This window comes from Salmo salar, chromosome 19 (assembly GCF_965601325.2).
Source record: "Salmo salar chromosome 19, fSalSal1, whole genome shotgun sequence".
NCBI classification, from domain to species: domain Eukaryota; kingdom Metazoa; phylum Chordata; class Actinopteri; order Salmoniformes; family Salmonidae; genus Salmo; species Salmo salar.
Genome location: NC_138309.1, coordinates 75,216,104 through 75,238,312, shown reverse-complemented (window position 1 = coordinate 75,238,312; position 22,209 = coordinate 75,216,104). Strand labels below are relative to the sequence as shown.

The 22,209-nt window shown below is 42.5% G+C and overlaps 2 protein-coding genes across 4 annotated transcripts in view; one reads left to right on the top strand and one right to left on the bottom strand.

Moving 5' to 3' along the window:
* LOC106579529 (high affinity 3',5'-cyclic-AMP phosphodiesterase 7A) overlaps positions 1-2,329 on the top strand; it is a 53,097-nt gene extending 50,768 nt beyond the window's left edge. The window contains exons 10-12 of one of the 2 annotated variants that reach the window (XM_014159525.3): positions 102-198; positions 328-408; positions 532-2,329. In XM_014159525.3, the coding sequence (XP_014015000.2) occupies positions 102-198; positions 328-408; positions 532-839 (486 nt within the window). In that variant the 3' untranslated portion in view covers positions 840-2,329. The remainder of the gene's footprint in view (positions 1-101; positions 199-327; positions 409-531) is intronic. The other variant, XM_014159526.3, reaches the window with a different exon arrangement.
* A 401-nt stretch (positions 2,330-2,730) lies between these two features.
* Positions 2,731-16,150, bottom strand: LOC106579534 (mitochondrial fission regulator 1). 2 transcript variants are annotated; one of them, XM_014159532.3, is made up of 9 exons: positions 16,060-16,150; positions 9,349-9,446; positions 8,081-8,182; positions 5,854-5,987; positions 5,351-5,583; positions 4,905-5,151; positions 4,593-4,791; positions 4,381-4,443; positions 2,731-4,289 (listed from the first exon to the last, which is right to left on the bottom strand). In XM_014159532.3, the coding sequence occupies exons 2-9, from the start codon at positions 9,382-9,384 to the stop codon at positions 4,242-4,244; spliced, it is 1,062 nt and encodes a 353-aa protein (XP_014015007.3). In that variant the 5' UTR covers positions 9,385-9,446; positions 16,060-16,150; the 3' UTR covers positions 2,731-4,241. The 2 variants fall into 2 exon arrangements, with proteins under 2 accessions (XP_014015007.3, XP_045558642.2); XM_045702686.2 differs by lacking the exon at positions 16,060-16,150 and adding an exon at positions 10,540-10,616.
* Between the last annotated feature and the right edge of the window lie 6,059 nt (positions 16,151-22,209).

Sequence of the window (22,209 nt, the reverse complement as noted above, 5' to 3'; positions counted from 1 at the left end):
AGAGTTGGGCCTGGGGAAACTGTGTAGAACCAGCCATTTTGGATCTTATCAGCTGGAAACTGTGGGGTCTGACTGGCTATTTTGTCTCTAACTCCTTGCAGATGGCTCTGAAGTGTGCGGACATCTGCAACCCCTGCAGACCCTGGGAGCTGAGCAAACAGTGGAGTGAGAAAGTGACGGAAGAGTTCTTCCACCAAGGTATTCTCTCGTTCTTCCTTTCATTCTATATGGTTATCATTCTCCCTCTACCCTTCTTAATCTCCAATACTTTTCAGCTATCCTGTTGATTTCTGATCAGTGTGTGCTGTGTTGTCTATCCCTCTGTAGGAGACATTGAGAAGAAGCACAGACTTGAAGTCAGTCCACTGTGTGATAGCCAGAGTAACTCCATGGCTAACATTCAAATTGGTACGTTTTTATGACAATTTCTAGTTTATTACTAGCTACAATACATTGATATAAACCAGAAGCTCTCTTAGGCCTGCCTCTATAACCCTGTGTGTTTCCCTATCCCTGTCTTCCTTCCCCTAGGTTTCATGACGTATGTGGTGGAGCCTTTGTTTGCTGAGTGGGGCCGGTTCTCTGACACGCGTCTGTCCCAGACCATGCTGGGCCACCTGGGGCTGAACAAGGCCAGCTGGGGTGGGTTAGTACAGCAGGAGGGGTCCACTAGCCCCGAGGAGCTGGAACCTAGCAGCCCTGCCTTCTTCACCATGCCAACGCCCGCCGTCACCGAGTCAGAACCAGAGTCTGCCTCGGAACCCATAGCTGTCACCACAGCAACAGCCACAGGAGAAACCAACTACAAAGAAATACCTCAGGGAAGCAAAGAGTCCTGACACTCCACGTTTGCCCTTAGAACCCTGACCCCCTGACCCTTAACCGCTAGCCTCGCCACACACCGGGTAGAGGGTGGGAGGAGCGGGGTATGGCCTTTAACCCCCCCCTACTCCCACTGCCACACCCGAACAGTACTCACGTTTTTGTTGCTTTTGCCTCCCATATTTGACAAACCACAGATTTAATTTATTTCATTTTTAATTCCTTTCCTTGACATAAATAGATACTGCTGCTGTATTTAGTATTTTTATTGGCCTGTTTTATTTATTTATTTGTCCTCTGTAGTTTTAGCCTTACTAATGTAACACCACCATTTTGAAGGCGAAGTGCCATTTTCAAACAAAGTTCTGTAGGATGTTTTGAAAGTGATTTGAAACACACAGAGTATTGAAGAGATGCTCTCTAAAGACCGCACAGAGATTCCGTGATGTGTGTTGATGCATTTGTAAGGAATCTTCTTCCTGAAGATAATGTGACAAGCCCAGTCCTTTTGCTGCCTCTATGAAGACTGTTTACAGATGTCTTGTTTGTTTATCCTTGTTGTCCATTTGAAATGAATCATCATGGTTCGCAATATGCCTTCTAAGCACAGATGCGAAGAACCACTAGTGTTTGAATTGTCGACCCACTGCTGAAGTTGACTGACACACACACACACCAGATGCCATAAAGAAACACCCCCTGTGCTCCATTGTATTCATCTCTTCCTTTCACTGCCAAAAGACTGAAATATTGGACACACAACTTCTGTTCTGAGAGAACTTGGGACAGACAGAACGGTATTCTAGAATGCAACTGCGTTCTACGGTGTTCTAGAATGTAACTAATATGAAGAAGCATTGTTGTCAGTGACTGTAGAGTATGCGTGACCTCTAACCCTGGACCAGTCACTGAGGCATAGTCGACACACCCCATCTGAAAACTCCCATCACAACACCACTCACGCAGGGTGGACTGTAGGAGGGAAGTTTACTGATGTGGTTTAGCTACCTGTTAAACATCTGTTTACTTCTACTGAATGTGACTCTCTCCCTCTCAGAATCTCTCATTATCGTCATAGCCACATGCAACCTAGGACTGCTGTACCGATGCCTTATAACTATGCACACTGCGCTAAGTGACCAAACCAGCTCCTACTACTACTTCTTCTAGTAATCTCATGAAGTACATCGTGTGCTTGTCATCTTAATGCACTGTCTGATTTTCTTTAGCCTTTTGTTGTGAGGAAAAACACATTCTGTATATAAATGGTTGTTTTACATTCCATCTCCATTTATACATTTTTTTTTTTTTATTCTGTAGACTGCACAAAGATTTTAATAACAGGTGCTTTTTCCTATTTTAGCTGATTTAGTATTTTCGCTGTAAGACTGTTGATAAACTGTTTACAATTTGTTGCGACAGCCATTTTTGGGAGAAGACTTGTCAAGCCATTTTGTAAAGGATTTGTCGTATTGACCTTTTGATAAATAAAACAAGTTGACATGAATGACTGTTACTGAGAATGATCCAAGTGAACTTTGACCGTGGTCGGAGTCATATACAGGGATGTATTGAGGTGAAATGTAAGGAATAGATCTTACATGACAGTACCTGTTCAACATCATACACCGTTTGGTCCTTTTGTAGCTCAGTTGGTGTCGCTTGTAACGCCAGGGAAGTCGGTTCGATTCCCGGGACCACCCATACATAATATGTATGCACAGATGAGTAAGTCGCTTTGGTTAAAAGCATCTGCTAAATGGCATATTACCCTCCTGGGGACATGAATGACTATAGTTCACTGTTCAACCTTGATGGTTGGGATCACTGTGCTCAGGCAATGTGGAAACAGTCCACTTTATTCACCCAAGACGTATCTTGATTGGACAAACATTCCATGCACACAAGTTTGGTTTTATTCATGAATTTTTATTTTCTTTCAAGTATGGAAGACATTTCACAACACAGATCTCGTGTTTTACCTCAAGTATCACTGACAGTTGAGTTGTCCATGTTCTCTTATTCTCCCACCATGCAGTTCAAGTTCAAAGCTTAAACACACTGAGCAGGAAATATATCGGTACAGCACATACAGTATGTCAATAATAAACACACTGGTCATTGATTGTCTTAGTGTTAGATTTATCTGAAATACTGTTTCCCCCTAAATAGCCATATCTGTGTCAAGGTGTGCAGAGAACACCTTTGTTATTCCACAAAAAATATGAAGTATGAAATTCTTAACCATCAACAGAATATATCCAAGAGGAACAGTGGTTATGGTATGAAATAGTCTTAGTATCAAGGCATCTGGATATAAACAGAGGGATACTCAGCTTGTCATCAAGTAGCACTACCTCCCGGGATACCATTTGGCTTCTAACCATATAACAAAATACAACTGAATGATAATGCCAGATCTGGAACAATAAAAATAAATAATAATCCTGCCCAGCATTGCTAAGTTATAGTTAAAATGACTGGTAGAGTACCCCAGTATTAAGCTTTAGAACAACACTGTCACCATAGATTCATTTGGTCCAGTCTTCATACTGAGGTACTGTATGGTAACAGTGTTTCAGGAAACTCAATAAAGCTAAAAGAGAGCCAGTCTAAAACTAAACATAATTACATCAACCATACATGCTTTGATAACAGCTACAACTTCATTTTTGTATCAAGTATTAACTAAATTCAGTTCAAACCAAAACATAAATAAGAGATCTAGAAATCATAAATTAGACTTTTTGTAAATTGCATTCTAGTCAACGGCCCAATACTCTACAAGAAGGACCAAATGACAGTGTTCCCTCTCTGCATACATTTCTCTCTACCCACAGCAAGCAGTAGACAGCAAATACCCAGTGAGGCAAAGAGAAATACAACTGCCTTGAAAAGGGCATGCAAAAAGGATATGTCTTTCCATCTGTGATTTAGAGAAGGTTCATTCCCATAAATAAATGTAGTTATTAACAGCTGAGAGGAATGTTAGGCGTCTGTAGTGTTACAGTGTGTATCCAGAACATAAACACTGGTGTGCCTCATATTGGAATTTAGTTATGATACAAAAAAATTAACATTTACAGCAAATCTGTACAGCAAAATTTGACCTTTGAAACTGGCATCAATTAAGAAACAAAAATAAGACATTTGATTAAAACAAGTTAAAATCTACGTGGTACACACAAAAACGGATCCTGTATGTTATCAAAGTGCAAGAACTGAAGACTATGAGGCAATGCAACACTGTTGGTGAGCAGGAATGGAGAGCAGATGAACTGAATATCTAGTCAGAAACCATGTGTCCATTCACAGAGACAGCTGACAAACCGCTTCATAAGGCACTTAAAGTGTCCATGACTGTCTGAAGGTCCAGAACTCCGACCAAGTCCAGAATTCCATCCCATCCCTGTGGGTGCTCAGAGGAGATTTCTCTTGCCAGTAGATTTCAACATGTGCTGCCCAAACTACAGGATGGGAAAAGAGACAAATGAGTTTCCAAACATATCAAATACCTTTATAAAGCAAAAAGGTTTGTCATGCTTGCACTTCTCTTACCAGGGGGGTCTCTGGGCGTGGTTTCACTACAGGGGCTGGGGTTTTCAACCGGGGCTGCCTTACCTAGAGGACAGAGAAAGGTAAGCAACTGACAACCCAGACACACATCTTTGTTGTTGTTGTTGCACTATCATACAGTGTAGTTGGAAAATGATAAGGCCCAAAATGGGGATTCCTAACAGAGAGTAATGTAGTATCCGTGTTGCTCTTACCAGGGGAATCTCTACTTTCTTATTGGTCTTGGGGAATTCAGAACAGAAAGGTTTCAGTTCAGAGGCTGGGAAGTCAAACTCCTTGTCCTCACTGCTGTTGTGGCGATAGCGATGGGCAAACTTGCGCTTCAGGGCATTAGCGATGAGAGACGCAGCGTCTGTGGGCTCTCTTGGTTTGGCTTGCCTCTCCTCTGGCCGGCTGGACAGGAACAGAGGGAGTAAGGGAAAATCAGTACAGGTTTCAGTTAGTAAAACAAGAGAGTTGTGTCCATCTTCTGTAATGTAGAAGTCAGACCATAACATGGTCCCTACCTCTTGGCGGGGCGCAGCTTGACTTTGCCGATGTCTTTGAGCACATCCAGCATATTGGGGATCTCTGCCTGCTTGGGCCCCTGGTCCAGCAGTGTCTGGCCCTCAGTCTTCTTCCCACGGCGCTCCTGGATGAGGTCAATGACTGAGAAGCTCTGCTGGAGCCCCATGAGTGGGGGTGGAGGAGGGGGAGGCGGCGGAGGGGGAGGGACGCAGGGTGGAGGAGGGCCGCCTGGGGCGGGAGGACCTCCTGGGGATAAGAAATGTACAGATTAGTCTGACAATTATTCCATGAACAGCTGCCATCTTCAGGAAGATATAGGTCATTACAGTGGAAAAAATACAACTCTTATCCAACAAATGAAAGGGCTGAGATACAGCTTTCTGTTTTGAGGACTCTTCTTTACCTTTTAGTGTGTGTGTATTTTGTGTGTGTTCTGACACCGTACCTGGTGTCAGTGTGTTCTGCTCCTGGGTCAGTACTATCTGTGCGATCTGGGCTCTGAGTTTGGCCAGCTCTGTCTCTAGAGCACTGATCTTCTGGATGGCCTCATCGTTGCTGCGGGTCTGACCCTGGGCCTCCGGCTCGGCCAGCCTGGGTAATGACCTCCGTCTGGGCAAAGGTTGTTGTTTGGGCTGAGGCGGGTGAGAACGGAACATGAGCCCTGACGATGCCTCTGACCTGAACGGGACCGATGGTATACAAGCGCCATATTAGAAAGCAGGAAAGAGATTCATGGAGTAATACACACATGGAAAGTTAACAAGCCCAAAGGATCTCCCTAATAAGCACAGTGTGGGTCAATAAACAGGGGCAGCATCACGGCATTTAAGAGCAGCGTCACGGCATTTAAGAGCAGCGTCACGGCATTTAAGAGCAGCGTCACGGCATTTAAGAGCAGCGTCACGGCTTGAGAAAGGGTGCCTGTGCAAACGCCCTCTCTTTTCTTACCTCAGTCTCCCAAATCCAAACCAGTCATTTTTCTCCTCCTCGTCGATCCAGAAGACATCAGCCAGAGAGGCCAGCAGTCCATTCTGACTCCCGGTGCTATTCAGGTCACTACTGTCCTCAGTGTAAGGATCGAGCTGAGACACAGGGCAGCCATGTTAATTAATACATTAAAACATTCTGGCCCATTTAAACACATATTCTCTTTTCATGACTCAAACATCATTCACACTACTTGGAAACCTGACAGACATTTGATTGGCTACGGCTGACTTTTAGAAATAGAGCACATGACAGCAACTGAAGATAGCCATTCTGATGAGGTCTGTCAGCCTGTCGAGGGCTATTCTTAATTATGCAGTCTGTCAACAACCCGTCGAGGTCTAGTTGTATACCGTCTGTCAACATGAGATAAAGTCATAGAAAAGGTAAGAAAGAAGACAGATACCTTTCAGGGGACAGTCCAAGAGGACCAGTGTTTCACCTAGATTTATTTAGCAGCGTTGATCTAACTATACCTACAGACTGAGTATACAAAACATTAAGAACACCTGCTTTTTCCACGACAGCTTTCACCTGGTCAGTCTGACCCCTTACTGACATCACCTGTTAAACCCACTTCATTCAGCGTAGATGAAGGGGAGGAGACTGGCCTAAAAATCATTCTTTTACCTACCAATTTTGAACACAATTGAGACATGGATTGTGTTTGTGTGCCATTCAGAGGGTGAATGTGGAAGACAAAAGATTGAAGTGACTTTGAATGGGGTATGGTAGGTGTCAGGTGCACTGGTTTGAGTGTGTCAAGAACTGCAACGCTGCTGGGAATTGAGGCAAAATGTTTTGTACAGTAATCCATCTACATCTAAAGTTATTTCAGCCACAACCATTGCTGACAGGTGTATAAAATAAAGCACACAGCCATGCAATCCCCATAGACAAACATTGGTAGTAGAATGGACTTACTGAAGAGCTCAGGGACTTTCAACAGGGCACCTCATAGGGTGCCACCTTTCCAACAAGTCAGTTCATTCTATTTCTGCCCTGGTCAAGTGCTGTCAATGTGAAGTGCAAACATCTAGGATAAGCAACAGCTTAGCCACAAAGTGGTAGGCCACACAAGCTCACAGAACGGGACCACCAAGTGCTGAAGCATGGAAAAATCACCTGTCCTCTGTTGTAAAACTCACTACCGAGTTCCAAACTCGCCCCAGGAAGCAACGTCAACACAAGAACAGTTCATAGGGAGCTTCATGAAATGGGCGTGCATGGTTGAGCAGCCACACACCAGCCTAAGATCACCATGTGCAATGCCAAGTGCTGCCATTGGACTCTGAAGCAGTGGAAACACATTCTCTGGAATGATGAATCTTGCTTCATAATCTGGAAGTCCGACAGGCTAATCTGGGTTTGGCGGATGCCAGGAGAACGCTACCTGCGGCAATACATAGTGTCAACTGTAAAGTTTGGTGGAGGAGGAATAATGGTCTGGGGCTGTTTTTCACAGTTCGGGCTAGGCCCCTTAGTTCCAGTGAAGGGAAATCTTAACACTACAGCATACAATGAGATTCTAGACAATTCTGTGCTTCCAACTTTGTGGCAACAGTTTGGGGAAGGCCCTTTCCAGTTTCAGCATGACAATGCCCCTGTGCACAAAGCGAGGTCCATACAGAAATGGTTTGTCGAGATCGGTGTGGAAGAACTTGACTGGCCTGCACAGAGCCCTGACCTCAAGCCCATCAAACAACTTTTGGATGAATTGGAACACTGACTGCGAGCCAGGCCCAACCTCATTAATGCTCGTGGCTGAATGGAAACAAGTCTCTGCAAAATCTAGTGGAAAGCCTTCCCAGAATAGTGGAGGCTGTTATAGCAGCAAATGGGGGGGAGCAACATGGCCCAACTTCCCTAAACATTAAATCAGCACCTAGGTCCATGTTATGGGTCTCATGACGTTTCCTTTCTGTTTAGTGTTGAAGCATCAAAACAAATGAACAAGCTGGCAAACACTCTTGATGAGGGTGACTTGACCATTAGATCAGAATACATCAGGCCAGAGAACGCCAAGACAACGTGACACTTGAGCACAAGGTAAAGAGCAGTGACACAGAAACAGTGACAGACACGGAAACAAAGTCACATGGAAACAACGTCCCACACAGATCATACTCTGTCAAAGTATGGCGGCAGACATGTTATATGCCAGCCTCTGTCGCAGAAACAGTTTTACCTGAAAATGGACCCTGGGGCATGGTTTAAGGGGAAGATTGGTGGCTATTCTTCTCACAATACTCCTTGAGGAGCCATACGCCTTGCCTGAAAAGCCAAAGGCCTGTCAAAATAAACACACAGATCTATGGTTAAGTACTAGAATCAAGATAATCGGTACATCACAATTAAAGCATTCCTTATAAGACAGTAGAGTAGAAGTGCAGTATAGTGGAAATGCAATGAGGACATGAATTGGATACTATTGTGATCTCAAGATGCTTCAACAATGTCTCCAGTCCTCCTCTACTTCTGGGTATACTGTAGTTGTTACACCGTCTGATGAGTGACAGTTGAGATGACAGATATCTGGTTACCATAAAGGCCGGCACATTGTGATATGGAGTGGTTTCATCTTACCGTCTAAATGCATTGCATGCAGCTGGCAATACATTTGGACCGGTGAGGTAACCTAAAGCATTCTCCATTCAGGCTGCATTGGCTTCGATTTCCTCCTTAACTTTATTTAATGGCGAGAAGCCGTAATTTTTTTTGTAATTTTTTTTTTTATAAATAGAAAAATACGCATACCTTTATGAAAACACCATTTCCCACCACCATGCTAAATTGGCTAAACGCTAATCTCGGATGTTGTGTATCACGTTCAGCCAATCAGGTTGAAACTATTAGCGGCATCACATTAGCGAAAACCAAGACTGTACTCAGGGCAGACCTGGTTGAAGCTAAATACGTTTGAGTCGCTTCGGGAACAATTTTAGCAAACTAAGCCTTTTCCTAATCTTAACATAATTCTCCTAACCTGCTGCATAATTTCTTCTAACCTGCTAAGAAAAGTCACTTCTGCTAGTCAAAACCGGCAGACCCACCCTGAGAAATCTAGGTTTTCACTAATGCGATACAGCACTCCCTTAGGTTAGGGGTGAAAAAACAGACTGCGGCAACCTGATTGGCTGAACGTGATACACAACATCCAGGATTAGCATTTAGCCACTCTACCATGCTGGTGGTACACATATTTGTCCTGTTTTTCTCCGCTTTCACCATTAAATAAAGTTCAGGAGGAAATCGAAGCCTATGCAGCCTGAATGGAGAATGATCTAAGTACGAAACGGTTCACAAGGGATATGAATGTATTGCCGGTGCATACAATGCGTTTGGATGGTAAAATGAAAACGACTCAATATCGCCATCTGCCGGCCTTTAGGCAAATAATATCTGGTCTGATCATGACTGTACTCCATGGTATGGGAAAAAAATGAAAGTACTCACCAGGTCCATGTCTATCCTTGGACTTTCTTTACTCATTCTATCGATGTGTTTTCACAGAGGCAGTTGTACACAAGAAAGCATCTTCTTTGTGAGGTAGTCTGGGGGAAACAACAGGAAGACAAACAGGGGTGGAAATACCTGTAGTTAGCATTGTGATATTTTGTCCTTGCTCCTGATATTCTAAATGTGTTAGTTTTTATCCTAGCAATCACATTTGATTTCTCTTTGTATTCATACTATACGGAACAAAAACAAACTCAGCATGTAAAGTGTTGGTCCCATGTTTCATGAGCTGAAATAAAAGATCCCAGAAATGTTCGATATGCAAAAAAAGCTTATTTCTCTAAAATTGAGCACAATTTTGTTTACATCGCAGTTAGTGAGCATTTTTCCTTTGCCAAGATAATCCATCCACCTGACAGTTGTGGCATATCAAGAAGCTGATTAAACAGCATGATCATTACACAGGTGCACCTTGTTCTGGGGACAAGAAAAGGCCACTAAAATGTGAAAGCTATTTTCACACAACACAATGCCACAGATGTCTCAAATTGAGGGAGCGTGCAATTGGCATGCAGACTGCAGGAACGTCCACCAGAGCTGTTGCCTGAGAATTAAAATGTTCATTTCTACCATAAGCCGCCTCAGTTGTTGTAGAGAATTTGGCAGTACATCCAACTGGCCTCAGAAACACAAACCATACTAGCCCAGGACCTCCACATCCAGGTTCTTCATCTGCGGGATCATCTGAGACCAGCCACCAGACAGCTGATGAAAATGTGAGTTTGCGCAACTGAAGAATTTCTGCGCAAACTGTCAGAAACCGTCTCAGGGAAGCTTATCTGCATGCTCGTCGTCCTCACCAGGGTCTTGACCTGACTGCAGTTTGGCGTCGTAACTGACTTCAGTGGGCGAGCGGTTTGCTTATGTCAAATGCCCCATGGTGGTAGTGGGGTTAAGGTACGGGCAGGCATAAGCTACAGACAACGAACACAATTGCATTTTAAAGCGATGGCAATTTCAATGTACAGCGATATCGTGATGAGATCCTGAGGCCCATTGTCGTGACATTCATCCGCCACCATCACGTCATCATTCAGCATGATAATGCACGGGCCCATGCCACAAGAATCTGTACACAATTCCTGGAAGCTGAAAATGTCCCAGTTATTCCATGGCCTGCATACTCACCAGACATGTCACCCATTGAGCATGTTTGGGATGCTCTGGATCGATGTGTACGACAGCGTGTTCCAGTTCCCCCCAATGTCCAGAAACTTCACACAGCCATGGAAGAGGAGTCGGAAAACATTCCACAATCAACAGTCTGATCAACTCTATGCCAAGAAGATTTGTCTCGCATGAGTCAAATGGTGGTCACACCAGATACTGACTGGTTTTCTAAGCCACACCGCTACTTAAAAATATAAAAAAATAAAAAGGTATCTGGGACCAAGAATCCCTAGATTATTTATTTCAATTGACTGATTTCCTCATATGAACTAACATCTTTGAAATTGTTGCATGTTGTGTTTATACTTTTGTTCAGTATATATATATATATATATATATATATATATATATACACATATACATACACATACTTTTGTTCAGTATATATATATAGTGGAGTTGAGTTCTCAGCTAGTTTTATTCCCTGCCTTTTTAGGGACCCCGTCTGAAAGCTCTCAAGGCCCCCCTATGGTCCCAAGCCCCCTGGTTGAGAATCAATGAGCAATTTGATTTGAAAGTTCAGGTTCTTGTGTAATGTTAACTCTCGGCATCATTCTGCCTTCTCCCTACAGTTTTCAGCCATTAGCGTCGCCCATGACTACCTCATGTTAACTACAACCCTGACGCTGTGTTTTAACGTTTAGAAACGGCAGTGGTGAAAAGTACCTAAATAGAAATCATTTGAAGTACAACTTAAGTTGTTTTTTGGGCTATTTGAAAACTTAATTTTACTTCACTACTTTCCTATAGAAAATAATGTTTTACTCCATACATTTCACCGGACACCCAAACGTAAATTTTTAATGATTAGCAGGACAGGAAAAATGACAAATTCACACTCATCAAGAGAGCATTCCTGGTCATCCCTACACAGTGAAATCAATGGTGTACATTTAAACTCTGACACTTTTAAAAGTACACTATTTTCAGTGAACATATGAATCCCACTGAACTGGTGTTAAAATGACACTTTTTAAAGTGTTAAAGATTTAACTCTGTTGCAGTGTTGCCCATTCAACTCTTAGTGTTCAAATGAACTCTATTGTAGAGTAATGCGCAACCCCTACAGTGTAAAACATAACACTTAATTTAGAGTCAACTCGACTCACTTTCCTTAGTGCTGACGCTGATACACATTCTCGGTGTAAGAAATGAACGCCTAAGGGGTTACAGTAAATACTTTTTGGATGTTGACTGTATGGTGCAAAGCATCATTTGCAGATTTCCCAGGGTGCCTTTTCTTTGAGTACATTTTTATTACCACCCATGACTATATTTGTTAGTGACAGAGACATGGTTATTGAATTCTTTCCTTTTAAAAAGGCCTGTGGCTTTCACCAAGTGAGTACCTAGGTGAATGCTATCATTAAAATTAAACTCTTTGACAATACACACATCACAAGGCCTTCATTTGATGGCCTAGTTTCACCCTAACACAGTGGTGTTAGGAAACTCCTGGTTTACAGACCGCATCACGCAAACAAGTAACAATATCCTGGCTTGCAAAGTTGTATGCATTTCCTTTTGGAATCAAGCCAGCGTTAGGATATCCAACAGTTGGAATTTTTATTCACCCATAACGTACATTCAGAATGATGGTCAAGGTTAGGAAAGTTGATAAGAAGACTACCTAAACCATTTAAACTGGAACCACCATTTCAGTAAGGGGTGCAATAAATGTAACTGATTGGATTAGTTTAAAAAAATGTATGTGTGTGTAGCATAAGTTTAATAAATTAATCAATGTACATGCAAAAGCATTAAAACAATCTTTTAAAAAATAAACCTACTTGCAGCTGGGAAATATGATAAAGATGGGCGTGATTGATGGGACTGTTTTACTATCCAATGTGTAAAACCGCTTCTACCCCCAAGCCATAAGACTGCTGGACAATTAATCAAATGGCCACTCAAACTATTTGCATTGACACCCCCACCCCCCCTTTGTTTTTACATTGCTGCTACTCACTGTTTATTATCTATGCATAGTCACTTCACCTCCACCTACATGTACAAATTACCTCGACTAACCTTTACCCCCGCACAACGACTCGGTACCGGTACACCCTGTAAATAGCCTCATTGTTATTTTATTGTGCTACTTTTACACGGTATTGTAAGCCTTACCTGTTGTATTCAGCGCATGTGACAAATAATATTTTATAACTCTGGTTATTAACACCAACACTGAGGGTTCTAATACACCATTGAGTGTAAATTTCACTCTTAGAGTGAATTGAATCCTGAATTAACACTAGAAATGTTACACTGAAAAATCAACACCAATTTGCTGTGTACTGCCACTGATCTGGCAGACTTAAACACAAATGCTTCGTTTGTAAATTATGTCTTGAGTGTTGGAGTGTGCCCCTGACTATCCTTAAATACAACTAAATACATAATGTCCTTAATATAGGCCAATTGAAATGATTTTAGGACTGACCCCAATTAGTTGACTGTTCGATTGTTGGTCAACCGAGATTTTTTTGTGTTGAGCAGTAGCAAAGAAATAAATACATATTTTTGGGCTTGGGCTCACATATAGGACTATGCATATGCATTATCCCTAATATGCATATGGGAGTTTTGAATGAATCATCACCTTTGAAAGCGCTGTCCATTTCGTCGTGTTAGGCTTTGAAACAACATCCACAATGGCCATGTTTCCACTCAGTTTCAACCCACTGCTTAACTTCTTTTTTCAAACTAATCCATCACAGTGATGTGAGTTTTAAAAGAACATACTGTTTTGACAATAAGTGTTTGATGTGATTTTCCATTGCATTTGCATTGAATCCAGAGTGGTTAGAGGGACAATAGAGCCCTGAGTACCAGGTCATTAGTGACCTGATGATAGTTAATGAGTTGGGTACTACTAACATGTCCAGAGTGCATGAGGAGATTACCGTGAGTCAACAGTCACATAGAATTTTACTGTGGTCACGACGCATGACTGCCGGTGCGGCAGTATAGTTGATTTTATTAAAGCACATAGGGTGTTGATGTGAGATTTCAAAACCATGACTAGAGAGAGATTAAATGAATACAGCAAAGAGCTGCTGTTTCTATGAGTAAGTACATGTTTAAGTTGTTATTCAGCACTGTAAATACTTTCTTCAGCAGTTGTCTAAGCCATTAAATGCACGTTCTCCCTACTTCCAAATATTAGCCAAACAGCATTGAGCTGAGCTCAACTGTGGTTTGTCCTGGCGCAGCAAAACACCCCACAAGGGATGCCAGTTTGGATTTGGCTTCACACCAATCAAATCACATTCTAAAGCCGGGTGGACACTGCATGACTTTCAAAACCCTATCATCACCGAGCGTCTCCCATTAAACGGCCGTCTTTCCTTTAGTGTGTTGCCAACATAGTGGTGTGCACATTAAATGATGTGACAGACGGTGGTCACATACTACAAGATTCTTCACTTGGTCGTGATGATTCTCGATACCATGTCGTCTCACAAAAACTATCATGGGATTCAATTTAACGTAGCTACGAGCTGTGGCTCAAAGCAGCCTCAAACATTCAGTCAGACATTCACGCTTGCCATACAGAGTTGAAATATCTAGCCAACATCTTGAAAAAATTAACACTGCTTGTGAACTTCAGAGCTGTAACGATTTGACACTGGCTTTTGTTGAAGGGAAGTACAAACGCATACTAGTAGTTGTTGCTCCTGCTTGAGGGTCTACACATTCTGGGTGATACAAAACAACGTCATCTCACTGGCTATTGCTGATCACCGTTCTCAATTTGGCGTTGCACATCTCACTACAAGAAGAGCAGTGCAAATTTTATGCCGATAAAATCAAACCTGTTTGAAAATATCGGGACTGCTCAAAGACGAGATCGGTAGCCCTCAGACTGCGTCTTTGATCTGCTCACATTAAAAGAGCATCGGTGATGGCCACACGCCCTGAGTAGGCAACGACATGGGGATTTTGTCTCCAATCTCAAAAACTTGTCTGAGACAGCTAAATCATGGCCAAAATTGTGTAGTGTACCCCCGGCTTTCGCAAAACGTCATCATTGTCAGACAAACGTGTCTGTTTCTGGTCTGCTTCTGTTGATGTCCTGCAGTAGCTAGCATGCTAAAACTGCACTTTCCTAAACCATGGATGGAGATGTGGATTTGGATTGTGGTTTTGACTTAATTCTCTGTACAGGCCAATGATTCTGATCTAACCATACATGCATATATCGTACCACATATTGTGCCTAGATGTAGCCTAGTAGGCTCCCATTTACATGAGAGGAAGTTAGCTAAAATGCTTGCTAGCCTAGGTAGCCTATGAAAACAAAACTAAAAGCATACTGTATGACAGAGCCATAGACCGTTTTGCCAACATGAAAAAGATGAGGTTGGCATTGGCGTTCAACTAGTCTACAAGACGGGTCAGGTAAAAAAAAAAGAAGTGTTTAATTGCGCATGCAACACACACACACACACACACATGATATTTAGAAACTGATTGGACTAAATTGTTTTTAAAAAATCTTTAAGTTTGTTTTCATTGTATTAAACTAAGCATATAGCCTTGTTGATGTTTAAGTGTAAATGGTGCTGGAATAGTGGAGACAGTGCTCCTGTTGTCTTTGTGCTGACTTGCAGTAACTCCATGGTTCTAAATCAGTAGTTGTTTAGTAAACTGTCTGAAACATTAACTTACTTGACCATGCTGCAGGTTTGTTACATGCAATGTTTGCTTTGTGGATGTCACTGGACAGATGTTGCTCTCCGGTTTTGTGACGAAACAAAAGTATGTGTAGCTGAATTTATTCGGCCAGTGTGTGGCTTGTCTTGTTGTCGTCACGGCCTTATTGTATTATATCATGGTGGCGTATGAATGAATAGGTTATAGGGCAAATATCACAAAATAGGTTGTAATGTGGCTTTTTAATAGGCTTGCCCAGTGATTTTACCCAGGCACCGCTACTGGACACAAAGGTCCTTATGATTCCAAAACCATAAAGCGACGCCTGTAAATGAGGTTCAGATTGAGCGTCGGACTCGTACCAAAACTCTCCCTTACAGAAGACTTCATCCAATGACATGTGTAATGTAATGGAACAGAGTCGTGATCGGGCTAGTGTTACGTTAGACAACTCACCGGCCTCTCGGACTTGCAAACTACTGCTAGCAAGTTGCTGTGTGTAACTAAGCCTGGCCTGGCTTAAGTTTGGGACGAAAGCCATACATTTCTGGAAATATCCACTGCGTGACGAACAACTTAACTGGGTTTTGAACCATTCACTCTCCTGACATATCCCTCCATTAGTCTTCTGTAACTAAGCAAGCATAGTTATGCTAGTTGGTTGGCTAACGTTAACTAAACTAACAAGTTAGTGTAGATACCTATCGAAACTTCTTGTTAACCAAGGCGTTTTGAACGTAGACAGTTAATAACGAGTCTAGCGAAAGGTAAGTCATAGCAAAGTTTGTGGGTCGAATTTGATTAATAAAAAATACTTACGAGACTAACTTTGTCGACGTCCAGGGAAAATGTGTGTTTCCCAAATCTCCGCTCTAGTCTTGAGTAACCGCGTTCCTGGCGGAGTGAGTGGGCGGGAAAAAAATATTTCTTCCTTGACGTATGGGTTGGTGGATAATTTTTATGAACCAATGGGCATTGAGACATTGTTTAGACTGGGCTGGTACTATAACTTTATGATACTATTATTGGTTGATTATAATAAATAACAGGCAAACTGACCAACTGGAGTTCTTGTCATAAGGACGCGGACCCAAGGTCTTGGCTTACAGACAGCAAGTAACACAATGTCAAGTAACATCAATTCCCTGTCTGTAGTTTACTGTCACTGTCTTTTTTTGTGAACAATTTGGTAAATACAATACATTCATTAGTAAATTAATCACAACAGTAATCAAGGTCGTGACAATTTGTTCCAGTAATGTATTTGTATTTATTATTTATTTAATCAGGGAAAAGCAGCACCAGAACACCCAATTGTAATGAGTTTTGTAAATTGTTCCAGCAGTGAGGTGCATTAAAACCAGGGCCATAGGCATGGGTGGACCTGGGTGCACACACTGGAGAACCAGACACATCCAATCAGATTGAGCAAAAAGTTATTATATATATATATATATATATCTCACTTTGGCAATGTTAACATATGTTTCCCATGCCAATAAAGCCCCTTGAATTGAATATATATACTGAACAAAAATATAAACGCAACATGCAACAATTTTACTGAGTTACAGTTCATATAAGGAAATCAGTCAATTTAAATTAATAAATTAGGCCCTAATCTAAGGATTTCACATGACTGGGAATACAGATATGCATCTGTTGGTCACAGATACCTTAAAATAAAAGTAGGGGCTTGGATCAGAAGACCAGTCAGTATCTGGTGTGACCACCATTTGCCTCATGCAGCGTGACACATCTCCTTCGCATAGAGTTCATCAGGCTGTTGATTGTGGCCTGTGGAATGTTGTCCTACTCCTCTTCAATGGCTGTGCAAAGTTGCTGGATATTGGCGAAAACTGAAACACGCTGTCGTAAACGTTGATCCAGAGCATCCCAAACATGCTCAATGGGTGACATGTCTGGTGAGTATGCAGGCCATGAAAGAACTGGGAAATTTTCACCATCAGAGAATTGTGTACAGTTCCTTGCGACATGGGACCATATATTACCATGATTCAAACTTGTTTTGAATTTAACTTGTTTTTGCATGGATTCTGTGAGGCGGTTAGCTTTTAACAGCTAGGACCGCAATTTCTTGTCCCGGATTCCCGCTTAACTAACAGGTTAAAGTCTGCTTGAAATAGCCGCTAACCTAGCTAAGCGGCTAACGTTAGCCATCAAGCTAATGGCGTTAGTCCCAGATGAGTTTTCCAACGGAGCCTTCTTTGTCTGGGGAATAAATGAACGGTTCCAGCGCTGTAGGAGCTGTATCTACTACGCTTTGTTTCAGGACAAACTGGATCACTCAGAGTTCCAATGCGGCAATTGATTGCTTGTCTGAGGGATTATAGGCTTGAGGTGGCTTCCTTGATCATGCAGGTCGCCAGCCTACGTAAGAAACTGGGGAAAACGCAGAGTGGAATGTTTACCTTTTCTACGCCGGTGGCTGGAAGGCATTTGCGCATTTTGGATTCATCTCCGTCTTGTCGTTTGTTGTTATCTGACTGGCCGGTGTTGCCCACAGTTCTTTCGCCAGGGGAGCCATCTCCTGCCTCTCCTCCCCCATCTGATAGCGGAGTCGAAGGAGCACAGCAAGAAGAGCATGGCAATCGACGATGGTCGCATATCACGAGCCGTGGAAGCCGAAGACAGTGGCCTCCCGCAAAGCAGTCTACACTCCCAACGAGAGGCCTGGAGCGGATGCAAACAACGAATAGTTTCGCTGCCCTGGAGCCTGATCTTCCTGCACCTTTGTCGCTGAGGGTACCAGTGTCTGCGGCTGCTGTGCCTACTCCTAATCCTTCCCCTACGATTTAGAAGTCGACGTAGGCAACCTTCCGTCCCTGCTCTGGATCGAGCAGGGCTTCTCCATCTGTCGGAGGCCTGCACCAGGCGCTGGGAGCTACGGGCTCAAGTTATCCTGCATCTCGTCCATCCTTAAAGGGTTCTCAGAATCCTGTAAAGCATGGGAGTGGGCGGATGTCCTTGTCCTTCTCGCCAGCCGTGATTTTGGGCATCTCCATGGTAAGAAATGCGACTGTTCCTGGTGCAAAAACAATGTCCTATCTCGGAGCTCGATTAAATAACATTACCAAGCTGCTCCCGAATGTACTACGCCAGGACATGGACATTGATTCTATCGCAGTCCATGTGGGTTTTAATGACATTATGAAGGGCAGCGCTGAACAGTTGAAACTGAATTTCAAAGAGCTGATTGACTCTCTGCTACACACTAATAAAAGACCCACCATATTGTGGCCCTGTGCCCTCTCTGAATCGTGGCATTGAACGCTTTAGCAAGATTCTTTCTCTTCACAACTGGCTACGTGATTATTGCAGCTCAATGGGTGTAACTTGTTTTGACAATTTCGATACCTTTAGGAAACAAAACATGTTTTATAAGGAGGATGGGATCCTCCCAAATCATTTGGGTTCCTGGATCCTTTCACAGCATTATAAGGCTGCGTTGAGACAATGACTTATCAATGACCCAAGCCCAACTCAGCTAATCCCCACCATTGTGTCGCTGAGTCATCACAAGGCTTTAGCAAATGTACATTACACCAGGGGCATTGGTAGACACAATGTAAGTAACCTAATTTATGTCCCTCAAACTGCCCTGAATGCCTCAGCTGATCCTACAGCTATTGTATGCAGTAATCATGTGCCTATGAACCAGATGTATGCTGTTAGCACTAAGGCGGTGTGCCCTAGTAGGAAGTCCACTGTGTGCAGCTCACCCTGCACTAACATAAATAACATGAGAATATCTACTTCTGCTAAGCTTCCCAGTAAAGCAATGAAAACAAGCAAGCATCTCATAAAAGTGCTCAAAATATGTAGCTTAGGAAACAAGGTTAATGAAATGAATAACTTGCTAGTAACAGATGACATTCATATTCTGACTATCTCTGAAACTCACTTAGACAATAGACAATACCTTTGATGATACAGCGGTAGCAATACAAGGTTAAAACATTTACAGAAAATACAGAAATGCCAGGGGTGGAGGTGTTGCTGTTTATATTCAGAACCACATTCCTGTAAAGATTATAGAGGATCTCATGTTAAATACTGTTGAAGTAATATGGCTCCCGAGTGGCACAGCAGTCTAAGGCACTGCTGTGCTAGAGGCGTCAGTACAGACCCTGGTTCGATTCCAGGCTGTATCACAACCAGCCTTGGCGCACAATTGGACAGCGTCGTCCGGGTTAGGCGTCATTGTAAATAAGAATTTGTTCTTAACTGACTTGCATAGTTAAGAAGCCTTTTGGACCTAGACTTGGCGCTGCGGTACCACTTTCCGTGAACACATTCATTACATAAATAGGCCCGTTGAATTTTGTCTAACTTGCCGCTCCAAATATAATTTTAACTGTTCGCTAAGTGTCGGCAAGACCATAAGCAAATAGGTAAACTGGGATATGACTAAAGAGTTAATCGTGGTGATTTTTCCACAAATATACAGGTATTTTCCTTTCCATGATCATATCTATTTTTGCTAACTTTATATTAAAATGTATTTTAATGAGACATATTTCACCAGATGTGTAACTGTGAAGTATCTGGTTGACGGTTCCACTTACTACCAAATATGATGGTGAGAGGAAGCCCAGTGGCAGAAGATGGAATGAGATGGGTTTTGGCCGACTTTCTGCAAATGTTCTCATCGATGACACATTTGATCTCAATACAGTTTTCTGTTTCCAAAACTAGAATCTGTTACGAACAGAATGGACAACGTTTTTTAGGCTTTACCCTTTGCCAAAGGTTCCAAAAATTGCGTTGTTTAGAAGGAGTGCAATGGCGAATTGAGTTATTGCACAAGCAAACATCGAAGAGTAGGCGTTCCCTAATGGAAAATGCGCAACCTGGTCTCAGAGCGTTTAGTATTATTCTATACGTAAATCCATTTAGGACACGATATTACTTTGGTATGGTTACATAAGACCGATCGGGGTGGATGGGTGGACGTATAACGTGGGTGGCCGTAGAACGCGAACGTCGTCTAGCAGCCCAAAGGTTGCTAGTTTGAATCTCATCACAGACAACTTTACCATTTTATATAATTAGCAAGTTTTCAACTACTTGCAATTTTTTAGCTAAATAAATATAAAACAAAAGGCAACTATTTCAAAGATTTTACTGAGTTACAGTTCACACTTCTCCAGCGTGCCAGTGGCCATCGAAGGTGAGCATTTGTCCACTGACGTTGGTTACGACGCCAAACTGCTGTCAGGTCAAGACCCTGGTGAGGACAACGAGTACAACTACGCAGATGATCTGTCCTGAGACAGTTTCTGACAGTTTGTGCAGTAGTGCAAACACACAGTTTCATCAGTTGTTCGGGTGGCTGGTCTCAGACAATCCTGCATGTGAAGAAGCCGGATGCGGAGGTCCTGGGTTGCCGTGGTTACATGTGGTGTGCGGTTGTGAGGCCGGTTGGACGTACTGCCAAATTCTCTAAAACGACGTTGGAGGACGCTTGGGATAGAGAAATTAACATTGGATTCTCTGGCAGCAGCTCTGGTGGACATTCCTGCAGTCAGCATGCCAATTGCACACTCCCTCAAAACTTGAAACATCTGTGTCATTGTGTTGTATGACAAAACTGCACATTTTAGAGTTTCCTTTTATTGTCTCCAGCACAAGGTGTAATGATCATAATGTTTAATCAGCTTCTTGATATGCCACACCTGTCAGGTGGATTATTTTGGAAAAGGATAAATGCTCACTAACAGGGATTTAAACAAATTTGTGCACACAATTTCAGGTAAATAATATTTTGGTGCATATGGAACATTTCTGGGCTCTAGTATTTCATCTTATGAAAACTGGGGCCAACACTTTACATGTTGAGTTTATATTTTTGTTCAGTATACTTTGCAACTACTTAGCATGTTAGCTAACCATTCCCCTCACCCTAACCTTAACCCTTTTTGCTAACCCTTCACCTAATCCTAAACTTAACCCTTTAACCCAACTCCTAAATTTAACCCTATCCCTTAACCCTTAGCCTAGCTAACGCTAGCGAGCTAGCTAACGTTAGCCACCTAGTAAAAATTCATTACATATCATATGTTCTGTAAAAATCGTAACATATTGTACTTTTTGCAAATTCGTAACACAGTCGTGAAGAGGGCACGACAAAACCTATTCCCCCTCAGGAGACTGAAAAGATTTGGCATGGGTCCTCAGATCCTCAAAAGGTTCTACAGCTGCACCATCGAGAGCATCCTGACTGGTTGCATCACTGCCTGGTATAGCAACTGCTTGGCCTTTGACCGCAAGGCACTACAGAGGGCAGTGCGTACGGCCCAGGACATCACTGCGGCCAAACTTCCTGCCATCCAGGACCTCTATACCAGGCAGTGTCAGAGGAAGGCACTAAAAATTATCAAAGACTCCAGCCACCCTAGTCATAGACTATTCTCTCTGCTAACGCTCGGCAAGCTGTACCAGAGCGCCAAGTCTAGGTCCAAGAAGCTTCTAAACAGCTTCTATCCCCAAGCAATAAGACTACTGAACATCTAATCTAACGGCACACTGTTGCTACTCTCTGTTATGATCTATTTTTATTTATTTTTATTTCATTTCACCTTTATTTAACCAGGTAGGCTAGTTGAGAACAAGTTCTCATTTGCAACTGCGACCTGGCCAAGATAAAGCAAAGCAGTTCGACACATACAACAACACAGAGTTACACATGGAATAAACAAGCATACAATCAATAATACAGTAGAAAAATATATATACAGCATGTGCAAATGAGGTAGGATAAGAGGATAAGATCTATGCACTTTAATAACTTTACCTACTGTACATGTATATATTACCTCAATTACCTCGGCTAACCCCGGTACCCCCTGTATATAGCCTCGCTATTGTTAATTTACTGCTGCTCTTTAATTATTTGTTACTTTATTTCTTATTTTTCATTTAGGTATTTTTCTTAAAACTGCATTG

Excerpts from the sequence above, each read along its gene's own strand:
- LOC106579534 (XM_014159532.3), bottom strand. The coding sequence starts at position 9,384 with ATGAGTAAAGAAAGTCCAAGGATAGACATGGACCTG. Across the intron at positions 5,988-8,080 it reads GCCCCAGGGTCCATTTTCAG|CTCGATCCTTACACTGAGGA; the intron begins GTAAAACTGTTT and ends CCTGTGTCTCAG. Across the intron at positions 4,290-4,380 it reads CACGCCCAGAGACCCCCCTG|TTTGGGCAGCACATGTTGAA; the intron begins GTAAGAGAAGTG and ends CCCATCCTGTAG.